The following is a 12,577-nucleotide window of genomic DNA, read 5'->3' as shown; positions in this document are numbered from 1 at the left end:
ACAAGAAGTCTAATACAAAGTCTAGTTTCTGAGGTTTGGATGATACCACAAAAATCATTATATATAGAACAACTTTCTAGTTTACAAATAATTCATGCCAAAAGAAACTTCCTCACTGAATATGTGATAAGAAGATTGAAATAGGTACTAGAGAAAGCAAATAATGCAATAAACTGTCAGAATCACAGCAAGCAAATATGAAGAAATTGGTCACCACTTTCTAGGCTCAGCTACCAATCATTGTGGAAAGAAAGTGTCATTTCTAATCAAATTTTTCAAGTTTGACAACTTCAATAATAAAAAAAATTAGATTATTGAGACACAACAACCCAGTTGATCTAATCACACATCCTGAGTGCATAAACAGAGCTTTTCATGCAGTGTCTATGATTAGGGAAAAAAAAAGGCAAAACACAGATTATACTATATCATCTTTCTGCATTACCATTTCCTCAGTCTATGTCACAGTACTCTACCATTATCTTTCTGCATCTGAGTTCTGTCATTTTGCCATCTTTTTAGCAATGGATTTATATAATCTACTGTATGAAGCACTGTCATGATACTTACTTTTCTTCTCATCAGGTGCTTTAGCAGCACTTTAAAAATCTCCAGTTAAACCTGTTTTAATGCTTATTTCTAAAGGTCTATTTAATAATAAAAACCGATTTGAAGTAAATGTATCATCATTCTGTACTCAACAATCCAAACCAGTTTGAAACAGAAGGTCAATCCATCAATAATTATTTGTGGTTGTCAGCAGGAAGTTTGACAGACAAATTTCTTTCTATAAAAATAAAAGTGGCGTAACATTAACAAACAATTTAACATGGTACATTTTCAAAACAATTGAAGCATTTATTTACCTATTGATGACTCTAATTCATATTATGACTTTTTCATTTATCTTGATTGCAGGAATGTGAGCGATTTTAGACCAGTATTTATGATTTTGATATCTTGCTTCCAGTAAAGGGCACTCCCTAAGACTGAGTACTTGAAGAGAGTGTGGAAGTTGACCCTCTGGTAAGGACTCAATACTAGGACAGTTGTACATTTGAAGCATTTGGAGAGAAGTGAGATTTTTAAGCCCTTTTCCTTCCAACAACTTTAAGCCACTGAAATTATTAAGGAACAGATATTCTAGGGAAGTAGGCAGAGACTGCTGCTTCAAAAGAGTGTTAACAAGATCTTCATCACCAAGACCCTTGACTAGAAGATGTGACAGAGAAGATAGGCGTTGGAATAACACACCTAACTCTTTTTTGGATACAGATGATAGTATTCCAATATCAACATGAAGTGATTTTAAAGAAGAAGGAAAACACCTTGGAGACAATGATTCTAGCATGGGAAGCCCAGATAGATCCAAGTGTTCAAGGGAAGGGAGATCAATTTGATTTGGCAGTGATCTGAGTTTCTCACAATCAGTGACAATAAAATCAACTAGTTTCGGAGCTGCTTCTCCCCCATGAGTAGTAATTGCTTCCAAGTTGGGAATAAAACGGATATGAAGCTCTTGAAGGACAGGTAAAAAAGCTAATGAAAAACATGTCAGGGAACTGCAACTGTTCCATATTCTCAGTGTTTCAAGTGATTTGAATTTAGGACATGTATTGTGAGATAGGAACTCTAAGTTTCTACAATGCCAAATGTCAAGTGATCGCAATGATGTGAGCAAACAATCAGCTGGGAAGTAAATCAAAGATGGGATATTTGTAAGAGTCAACTTTTGAAGACAATTTGCAGCAAGTGGCATTCTGGGGAAACAATGTAAGCTATCACACTTTTCAATCAATAGCTCACAATAAGAGAAATTGTCAAGCATAGACAACAAGGCTTCTTGTCCCTCTCTAATATGTATTGCTTCAATTGATGTATTCCAATGCACATCAGATAATTTTGTCACCAGCTGGTTGCACTCTGAGAAAATCACATTTGTTAGTGAAGGTAGATGAGTTGGCAAGGTTCCTCTCAGCTTGGGGCACTTGTAGAGGTACAAAGTCTTAAGACATGGAAAAGGAAAGTTTCTGTTTTCACTCTCAAACGGTAGCCATTCCTGCCACTCGGACATATCTTCAAATTCCAGATTCTCTAGTGATTGAAATGGCTGAAACAACTGTGAGCCTACATTGCTGCCATAGAACTCATCACCAACTTTCTTCACCATTTTCATCCTTTTGATAACAAGCTCCTTCAGAGAAGGTAGTTGTCCAAAGGGTGGAAGTGACAAGCAATTGTTGCAATCACTTATAGTAAGGACTGTGATCTTGGAAAATGAAAAATGTCCAATCCAATTTGGAAAGGAAGTGCCACCATAACATTTGATACTGAGTTTCTTCAAATTTATTGATGGTTGCAAGTTGTCAAGTACATCCTTTTCAAACTGCGGTTCATGTGGATCACTGCCCCATCCTAGAATAAGCTCCTCGATCTGCTCTTTTTTCTTTAAATTGGCCCCAAAAACGTCCACAAGATTGACAACATTTTGCAGGTTCATGATGGAAAGCTTGCCCTGAAGATAGGGAAGTTTGGATAAATCTCTGATACTTAGTCCACCTTGTCTTCCAACAATAAAAACTGTCAAGGTACGGAGTTCTTGCAATTTGCATATTTGTGTTGGCATCTCTGTCAAATTAGTGTCACTGATGTCAAGGTGGCGTAAGTTGGTCAGATTTCCTATCTTCTGCGGCAATTGAATAAGAGATTCACAATTTGATAATATCAAAGTTTGCAAATTGTAAAGCATAAATGTTTCATCGGGCAAGCTTTCAATTGAAGTGTAGGAAAGATCCAGATACCTCAAGTGCAACAAATTGCCAATCGAATTAGGCAACTCAGTGATGTTAGTGTATTTAGACAACGAAAGTATTCGCAAACATCTTAGTTTTGGCAACCAACCATGTGATACCATTTTGGTTAAGTAACATTGCACAAATGGATATGACAATCGTGGTAGAAAGGTCCGCAAACACTTCAGCTCATACAAGCCCTCAAATTTTTCAGAGATATCAAACATCTCTCTGAGAAATGATAAATGGCGAACGGTTCTTGGGATTTCACTGCCATCAAAGTGGTAAGAACTTCTTCCAGACACAAGTCTAGCTAAATCATAGATGAGGTCATGCATTCGGAAATTTTCCTCTGCAACAGCATTGTCTTTTTGAATTAAGGATCGAGATAATAGCTCATTGAAGCAGTCATTACCCACTGATTCCATTTCTTTGTCTTCATGAATGTGTTGAAGAAAGCCTTCAGCCATCCATAACAAAATTAATTCCTTCCTATTCAACAAATGTTGTTTTGGAAAAATGGAGCAATAAGCAAAACATCTCTTCAAATGTGCTGGAAGATGAAAATAACTGATGCGTAAAGCAGGTAAAACATCATCGTGTGCCCACAAATTGCTGTTCAGAATTCTATTCCATTCCACAACATCAACATTTGATCTCAAAAGGCCTCCCAATGTTTTAGCTGCCAATGGAAGACCATTACATTTTCTTGCAATTTTTTTCCCAACTTCTTCTAGGATTGGATAATTGTGGTAGTTTTCACTTCCAAATGCATGTCTGGCCAGTATACGCCAACAATTTTCATCACTAAGAGGTTTCAGCTCGTAAGTGGGAAATGTATGTGTGACCTGTGCAACTCTTTGTTGTCTGGTTGTAACAATGATTTTACTTCCCTTTCTCCCACTTCTAAAAGGTGCTATTAGGTTATGCCAATCGTTATACTTTTCATTCCAAAGGTCATCAAGCACAAGCAGAAATTTCTTATCTCTTAGGTTATTCTTCAATTCAACACGAAGCACATCAAGATTAGTGATGTGACAGTCTTTGGATGTGAGAGATTCAACAATTTTTTTCGTTACATTGAGAATATCAAAATCATCTGACACACACGCCCAAGCTGTCAAATCAAAATGTTTCTGCACTTCACTGTCATTGTAAAGGCATTGAACAAGGGTTGTTTTTCCCAGACCCCCCATGCCCAATACTGTGATCACTTCTACATCATTACACATGCCATCACCATCATCACATACAAGCATGCTAAGTAGCTTCTCCCTGTCATTCTCTCTAGCAACCACAACGGATTCAACCAGTGAATCTGTTACTGCTCTATAAGAGACTCTCCTAGAAACACTTTGCAAGCCAAGAATATCTTTTTGTCTAACAAACTGTTCTAGCCTTCTAGATATTGCTTCAAACTTGGAATTCATACCCATGTACAAGTTTTTAAAGCGAGAAGAAAGCAAAGATCTTACCTTTGTAACAAATTTTGTAGATTCTCCCACCCCTTTGCATCTCAAAGCATGTGTGTTGATTTCATCCAACAAATCTTCTGCATCTAAGACAGCATCTCTCAACTCATCAAGCCATTCCTTCACTGCAGGTTCTGTGATCTGCTTCTCCTCAGCATCATTGAGCACAGCACTAAGTGCCAATAGAGTCGTCTTCAACTCATCCAGCAAAGAAATATTCAGCTTTCTACTGGAGAAGAAATCTCTAAACTGTCTAGAAGCTATTCTTTTTATCAAGGCCTCCACACAAGCAGAGATAAGGGCCTCTCCCACCATAGCTAGGGCCATCATTTCTTCCCTTGTTTTGCAAATTGAACTAGAACACCGAAACTCTTGCTAAATGAGATATGATAAGGTTTAAGTCAATGTTTTCATTGATTTCACTGTTGTTATTGTGAACGCGTGAACCTTTTCCCTTATCTCTACCATTTGTCCTACGTATTAACAGCAGAGAAGTTTCACATTTGACTTTGTTCTACTCCTCTTGGGCTTTAATCAGGTGCTTCGTGCATCTTTTTTCTGCTGGTTTCATAGTTGCCGATTGTTTTCAAAGTTGCCAAGGCATTGAGTTGATTAATCATGGTTATATGACCATAAGGATGTGGTAAACGTGATTTAAAAACTGTGGTTAATAAGCATTTTTAAGAAAATAAAATTGAAACATAAATAAAAATTTCAATGAAATAAAACTAGTTTTTGTACAGAAATTAATTAAAGACATATAAAGTCTCTAAAAATTGTTTTTAATTTAATTTCAGAAGTTGATTACTGTTTTTAGTGCATCCAATAATTTCATATTACTTACGAGAGTCCAGGTTTAAAGTTTAAGATGATTTAAATATATTTTGCTTTTCACAATTCGAGGAGCTTTCGAGGACAAGACAAATTTATGCTGGAGCACACGCTCCAATACGAATAATATTATGATTAAAATCGACCATCTAACGTGAAATTGAACTATACTAATGAATTTTGTGTTACTAAATTTATTTACACGACTATCTCTATTAACATTTTAAAAAGTTGTATTAACTCTTTTGTAAAATAAAATTATAAAGATAAAGTGTGTATGGATTAATTTTAATTTAACAAAATTAATTTCATTGTTTCTCTCATAGTCTTTTCCTATAAATCTTTTTTCATAATGTCGTCGGTATTTTTTAAATATCGGGAATATTGGAATAATGGATGGAATTACGTTTACTAAAAGGCCGTTGATCGAAAAATTTTAGGTTAAATTACTTTTATCACTTTGTTCAATTAAAAAATATTATACTTTTATTTTAAAATGTATAATTTAGTCTCTTGAATATTTATAAAATTTTATTGTTGTCTTTGTCGAATTTAAGATGTGAATATATATTATACTGCGTATAAATACAAGAATATTTCTAAATAATAATTATTTTTAAAAATAAAAAATAATTAGTATAAAAATTAAATTATAAATTAAAGATTATTAGTATTTAAAATAATTTGTATTATGAATAAAAATTATAACTGGATTGTAAATTAATTTCTAATTTAATTATTATCATTAGTTAATAAAATTTTTACAAAGTGGTCATTAATACTAATTTAGATAATCTTAGGGGAAAAAAAAACTTGATAACTTGTGCTGTTGTTTTCACATTGAAGCAATTTTTCCGCCACTCATTTTTTCCTGGTATATTCCTAACTCAACCAAGTAATATAATAAAATAGACTCTAAAGTATACCTTATTTATATGTGATAATGTAGTTATTTCTAATGTAGAGTGACATCTCCATCTATACACAGTTCTCTCCAACAAAAGTTCGCTTTCTGTTGTTAGACATTGCAATTTGACTTTTTGTTGCTCATCTACATATTCACTAAAAAAATAGGATAAATATTTAAACCAACATACTAATTGACTTTTTTTTTTGTAGTATTGTATGATTATAACCTAGTTGCTACTATTGAATAATTTTCATTTATTTATTTTTTATTTTGGCAATTTTAACATAATGGAGTGTGTTATATATTCTACCGTGCTTCTATTTCCATGATTTATCCTTCAGTGCTAGAATTTATTGCTCCAATTCATAGTCCTGATGTGAGATGGTTACAAATGTCTTAATATAGTAACGTTATTTTTCAAATTTTACCTAAAAGAATGATTTACTTTTTTATGCCTCAGTTCCATGTATTGTGAGTGTTTAAAAATATAGTTTTATATTATATTTGTTTTCTTGTCCACTACTCTAGCATCCATTATTACTTATAGAAAAATAAATTAGTTGTTCCTGCAGAGAACAAATAAGATACATTAGGCACAAGTGTCACATTATCCATATAGTTTGTTATCTCCTCAGTTGATCTCTTCTTGGTTGGCACATGTCTGTTTGGACTCGGGAGGGGTTACCAGCAGAAGGGACTCCGAAGCTCAACGAAGGCTCTTAGAAAGTCAAATCAGGTGATTAATGAAGTAATGAATGCGTACCTTTTATTTGTGGGGTCCAGGTGTATTTATAGATTTATTAATTGTGTCTGACCATTTCATGGGTTGGGCCCCAGTTTGGGCCATAGGTGGGCCTGGGCCCTGGCCCAGGCCCTTAGTTTTGACTATCGTGGGCTTACTGTTTTTTAGGTGTTTTGGCTTTGTCAAGTCTTTTAAGTGGTCGGTGTAGTTCGATTACTTCTCTAGTTGGTTTATGTCGTCATTGTTCGCATGTCGTCCTAGGTTGGCTGTTTCTTTAGCGGCTTTGGTTATGGATTTAGGCCGGTTAGGCCTAGGTCGGCCTGAGCCGGCTACCTGAGTTGTTTCCGGTATAGATGTAGTGATTGTTTATTTTTATTATTTGGTTGAGTTGGCTAGGTGCGGTACATTAGTTTATGCATACCTCTAGGAATAGGTTATTATATGATTTTAACTTTTTGTTTTTATCACATCTAATAATTTCACATTATTTAAAAATCAAAATTTATCAAAATATTTAAACTATTAAAAATATAAATTCGTATGTGAGAAGTACGACTTTTAATTTTATAAAAGAGTCATCAATCATATGTATGATTTATTTTTTTATTAATATATTAATTAAAACAACAATATATTTTTAATGTAAATATATATATATATATATATATATATATATATATATATATATATATATATATATATATATTAATAAAAAATAATTTTAATATAATTTTGAATCAAAACAATGATTATATCATTTTGATTAATATAATGTTAATATTAAAATAAATTTTAATTAAAATTGTATTAAAATTATTATCTTTGAAATCATATTAAAATCAAAGATAAATTTTAATACATATCTTTGATTAGGATTTATCTTTTATATTAAAATTGTATTAATCAAAAGGATAAAATCATTGTTTTGATTAAAAATTATATGATTGTATAAAAATTAGGAAAACATAAGAAAACCTAAAACACTCAATAATCATATTATTAAAAAATTATTTTTATATAAAAAAATAAACTTTGAATAAAAATAAATAAATATATTAAACTTGAAAATAGAAAATATAAAAATAATAAAAAGAAGTCTTATGTCAAAATGACCACATTCATACACGTTAAAATAAAAAATATTTAAAATTATAAATATATATTAATAAAAAAATAAGTCATATATAAGATCGATGATTTCTTTACAAAATTAAAAGTGATAATGCTCACATACGACTTCATAATTTACAATCATACTTATCACATACGACTTTCCTTATGTAATTTTTTTAAACTTTGTCTGTTTCGGTAATTGTGAGAGTTGGATAAAATATTCAAACGTAACCTTCCCATTATGATAAGAGAAATCCAACATACATGAAAGAAATATGGCCAAAGCCATTTATAACAATTAAAACTGCAAAAGAAACTAACCAGCAAAGATGATATTGTAAATGTTGTGAAGGCTCAACTTGGATGCGACATTTTGAAAAAGCAGAAGAATAAAGGACCTTAATAAACACAGCAATTTGAGTTGTAGAAAGAATACGAAGTAGTTTTATGAAGTCATATTGTAGTTTTTGTCTTATGAGATGACAATCAATTTCTATATTTTTAATTCTTTCATAGAAGTTGGCATTTTTAGCAATGTGAATGGCAAAACTATTATCACAAAAGGTAGAGTAACGGGTTGGAACATGAATGTGAAGATCTTACAGTAAGTATTAGAATTGAATCCATTGTAACTCAACTTAATGAAGCAAGTGCTCTCTATTCAGCTTCAAATGATGATATAGAGATAGTGTAGTTTGTTTCTTAGATTTCCACGTAACAAGGGATGTGCTTAGAAAAACACAAAAAAGTGAGATACCGAACGTCAAGTGGTACACAAGTCGCCCATCAGAATCAGAATAAGCGTGAATCTTGATAAGATTATGAACAACATATAACAAACTCAAGCTAGGAGTATTCTTCAAATACTTGACTATCCTCATAGCTTGTTGCATGTAGGACTAGGCAAAGCATACTGAACTGCACTAAACCATTAAAAATTGAACTATAAAATAGTTTGCTTGAACTGCACTGAACTGAACTGAATTGTTTTTTTTGTCTAACAAATTGAACTGAACTGCACTGCACAATTTATGAACTGAACATAAATTGAACTGAACTGCATTACTTTTAAACTGAACTACGTTATTTTTAAACCGTTTTTCAACTAAACCACACTAATTTTTAATCAAATTATACTATTTTTGAATCGAAATGTACTTCATCATTTCAATTGTTAATAAATTATTACATCAATTTAAATTGTTGAATTTTTTCTTAAATTTTTTTTATTGTTTTGCTAATAAACTTAACAAGTATATTAACGAATTAAGTTAAAGTATTTTTTGTGATATTTATTCATGTACAATAGTTTGAAATTAATGTTTTTCTGTAAGTAAAGAGTATTTTATGTATTTACAATATTTTTAGATTTAAATAAAAAATATAAATTTAGTTAAAACACTATATATTTAAAACTATAAAAATATATTTGAAGAAAGAAATACAAAGATTGAGAAAACAGTATAAAATTAGATATAATATGATATGATTTTGTTACGTACTAAAACGATAATAAAAATAAAACTTAAGATATTATTTATAAAATTTAATTCTCCCACTATTATACCCTCTTCTATGAATAATAATAATTTTGTGATATATAAGAAAGACACATTTGATTTCAAAAGGAAAAGAGGAAACTATAATTAAAATAGACAAATTTTATTTTGTGTTTGCTATAAAAAAAATATTTACAAAATAAGTGCTGGAAGTGTTAATTTTTTTTATCATAGATAATTATATTAATTAATATAAATTATATATTATTTTTTATAAAATGAAATAAATATTACAGACTAATTTTTATAAAATGAAATAATTAATATGAATGAAACTGTTACTTATAATATAATATAAAATTGTCACTTAAATCTATTATTATAATATAACCTAAAAAGTGTTACATACTTTTTGTTATTATTGTATATGAAATGAAAAAAAAATCAAAGAACAATAAATTTTGTGCATAGTGTACATCTTACATGAGATGAGGAAATACATTGATTGCCGTACATTACTAGTACAAGTGAAGTGTGAAGCACAGAGGAAAAACAAAAATGGAGTGGACAATAATATAGTTCAATTTTTAATACAATCAATTCCGTTTATTTTAGTATAAAATAATACAATTAACTATAGTACAATACAGTTAAATTAATTTTGTCCAACCATAGTTGCATATTGTGGTTCTCTTGGACAAGAGACAAATTGACTAAGTTGTTGAATGACAAAATTTATGTCTAGCCAAGTATTGGTCAAGTAAATTAATCTACCAATGAGGTGATAATAAGAAGAAGGATCTGAAAGTAAAGTACCGAGATCATCATGGAGACGGATAGATGGATCAGAAGGAGTGGGTGATGGCTTAGAGTCAAGCATGCCTGCTTCATATATCAATTCAAGGTCTAACATTCCTTCCGAGATGTCACATGTGATTTCAAAATTTTCAAAACTTTAAAACACAACCTCTGATATCATCCTATTAAATAGGAACTTCACAACAATGAAGCCTAACACAAACATGAATACGGCTAAATTGAAAAAATATAGGACACCGATATATATATATATATATATATATATATATATATATATATATATATATATATACTTCATAGTTGAAAAAAAAATGAAGATTAACATTTATATAAAAAATAGTCTACTAATTATACTTCATGATCTAATAAAAATCAAGATAATCAATAATAAAAAAGGTTTAACAAAAGAAAAATGTTTGTAAATCATAATGTTTAGCTCTCATATTTGTTCATCTTTATTGAAAAATACTTCTTTTAATTCTGGTTCATCAAGATATAGGCTAGCAATCTTAATAATTTCACCGTCTTCCAATGAAAAGTCATCTCTTGCAATATCCCACAATTTAGTTTCTTCTTCTTTGTACTTTGAGGAGTTTCTTGAGAGAAGACAGATTACTATGAAAAAATACTAAATCTTCCACCCTTTTAGGTGTCATCTTATTTCTTTTCAAAGAATGTATAAAAAGAGTAGGTACTCCAATTCCTTTCACAACAAGAAGAAGAACAAGGTTGTCCAAGTAACTTAAGAGCTATCTTTTGAAGTGTTGGTGCTTGAGATCCATATCGTCGACATCTGCAAAATTTTCTCTTTCATTTGAAAAGTTTGCAAACTCTATATTTGTTTGTCTCCTTAAATCCACATCATCAAAGTACCTCACAACATTTTTTTCCTTTCATGAGTAAATTCCACGTCTTCATGTGGGGCATGTCTTTGTGAATCTTCACTTAACCATTAATCACTATAATATCTACAATATTTAAAAAAAACACAAGCATAAATTAACATAATATTATATATTATAGAAAAGACGTATACAAAAAAATTATAATAATAAAATAATTTAATAATATAATTACCTTGGATTTAAAGAATAAGCAAGATAATGAAGAGATATGCTACTCTTAGTCCAACGATTAATTAATACTGAGTCATAAAAAGATGAATGTTCAACTTGTGTCTTTCTTTCATGTTGGTATATGATCTTTTTCACATCTTCAATCATTGAATCCCATATTTCATACACTAAATGAAGAATAGCCATATCTGTATCTAGGGATGTCAACGGGATGGGTGGGGTATAGGTAGTAGCTCTCTCGTACCCTACTCGCTAGATAAATATACGTCCCGTACCCGTACCCATATCCGTCCGGGTATCCATTATGCGGGTACTCGCATATTTTTTTAATATCCACAGGTACTTGTGGGTATTTACAAAAAAGAAAATATTAATATTTAACAATAAATTCTAATCATAAATTCAAATAAAATTACAATGCATGACATTTATAAAATTCAAACAAAGTGCAAATAACTCATTTAAAGAGTGTTGAATAACAATTTACAAATAAATGAAGATTTTTTAAAACCAATTGATAAAAAATAACCCATTCAAAACCAATTTGTTAATGTTTTATTTTTTTAATTTAAATTAGAGTATAGTGGTACGAGTATCCACGGGTACAGATACCATGATACCCGTACCCGCCCCGTTAACATGCGGGTATAAAAAAATACACGTACCCGTTATCCACTGGATATCCATTTTCAATATTCATTTCCTACCCGTTACGGATTTTATCCGCGGATACCTGCGAGTACGAATTTTTTTAACATCTCTATTCGTATCTGTTTTTCTGAAAACATTATAAATAGGGGCAATAAAAGTCAAATCCACTAACTTCCTTGAAGAAGGAAGGTTCAACTTGAGCATAGATATATGACAAAAAGAAATATGGTTGGAAGAGCAATTTCCAAAGGAAAGAAAAGTATGTATTGGGTAGGGGTAGAAAAAGAAGATTGATTACGCGAGGTAGTGCCACAATAATAGCGTCTAGGCACCTAGGTTTGCTTTTAACTCTACGGGAAACTCGTGGACCATGTGAGTGAGAGTTGGATGAAAAATTCAAATAACAAAATAAAAAATGCAAAAGAAACTAATCACCAAAGAAGATATACGTTATGATATCTCTATCGGTAATTTTAGTCAAAAATTACACCACTCTGGTAAGAAAACCCCATTCCTACTTTCATTTTCCGACGTGTCTTTTAAAGACAAAATTGTGACGAAATATTGACTCTAGAAAGGAACATATCTTAGAAGAGAAGTGATTGACTCTAATGATGTCTTGAGATCGAAAAACAACTTTCAATAAAATAATTTTAATTCATGGAAAAACGT

The 12,577-nt window shown here is 31.0% G+C and overlaps 1 protein-coding gene across 1 annotated transcript; it reads right to left on the bottom strand.

The window, feature by feature from the left end:
* Window positions 1–714: 714 nt before the first annotated feature.
* LOC114188134 (putative disease resistance RPP13-like protein 1) lies at window positions 715–4,785 on the bottom strand. Its single transcript, XM_028076680.2, has one exon. It carries the CDS (start codon window positions 4,592–4,594, stop codon window positions 884–886), a length of 3,711 nt encoding a protein of 1,236 aa, XP_027932481.2. The 5' UTR covers window positions 4,595–4,785; the 3' UTR covers window positions 715–883.
* Window positions 4,786–12,577: the final 7,792 nt, after the last annotated feature.

This window comes from Vigna unguiculata, chromosome 6, assembly GCF_037176805.1.
Source record: "Vigna unguiculata cultivar grain cowpea cultivar isolate G323 ecotype 2 chromosome 6, ASM3717680v1, whole genome shotgun sequence".
Lineage (NCBI taxonomy): Eukaryota > Viridiplantae > Streptophyta > Magnoliopsida > Fabales > Fabaceae > Vigna > Vigna unguiculata.
Note: the sequence above shows the minus strand (reverse complement) of the source record. Positions and strands in the feature narration are given on the sequence as shown.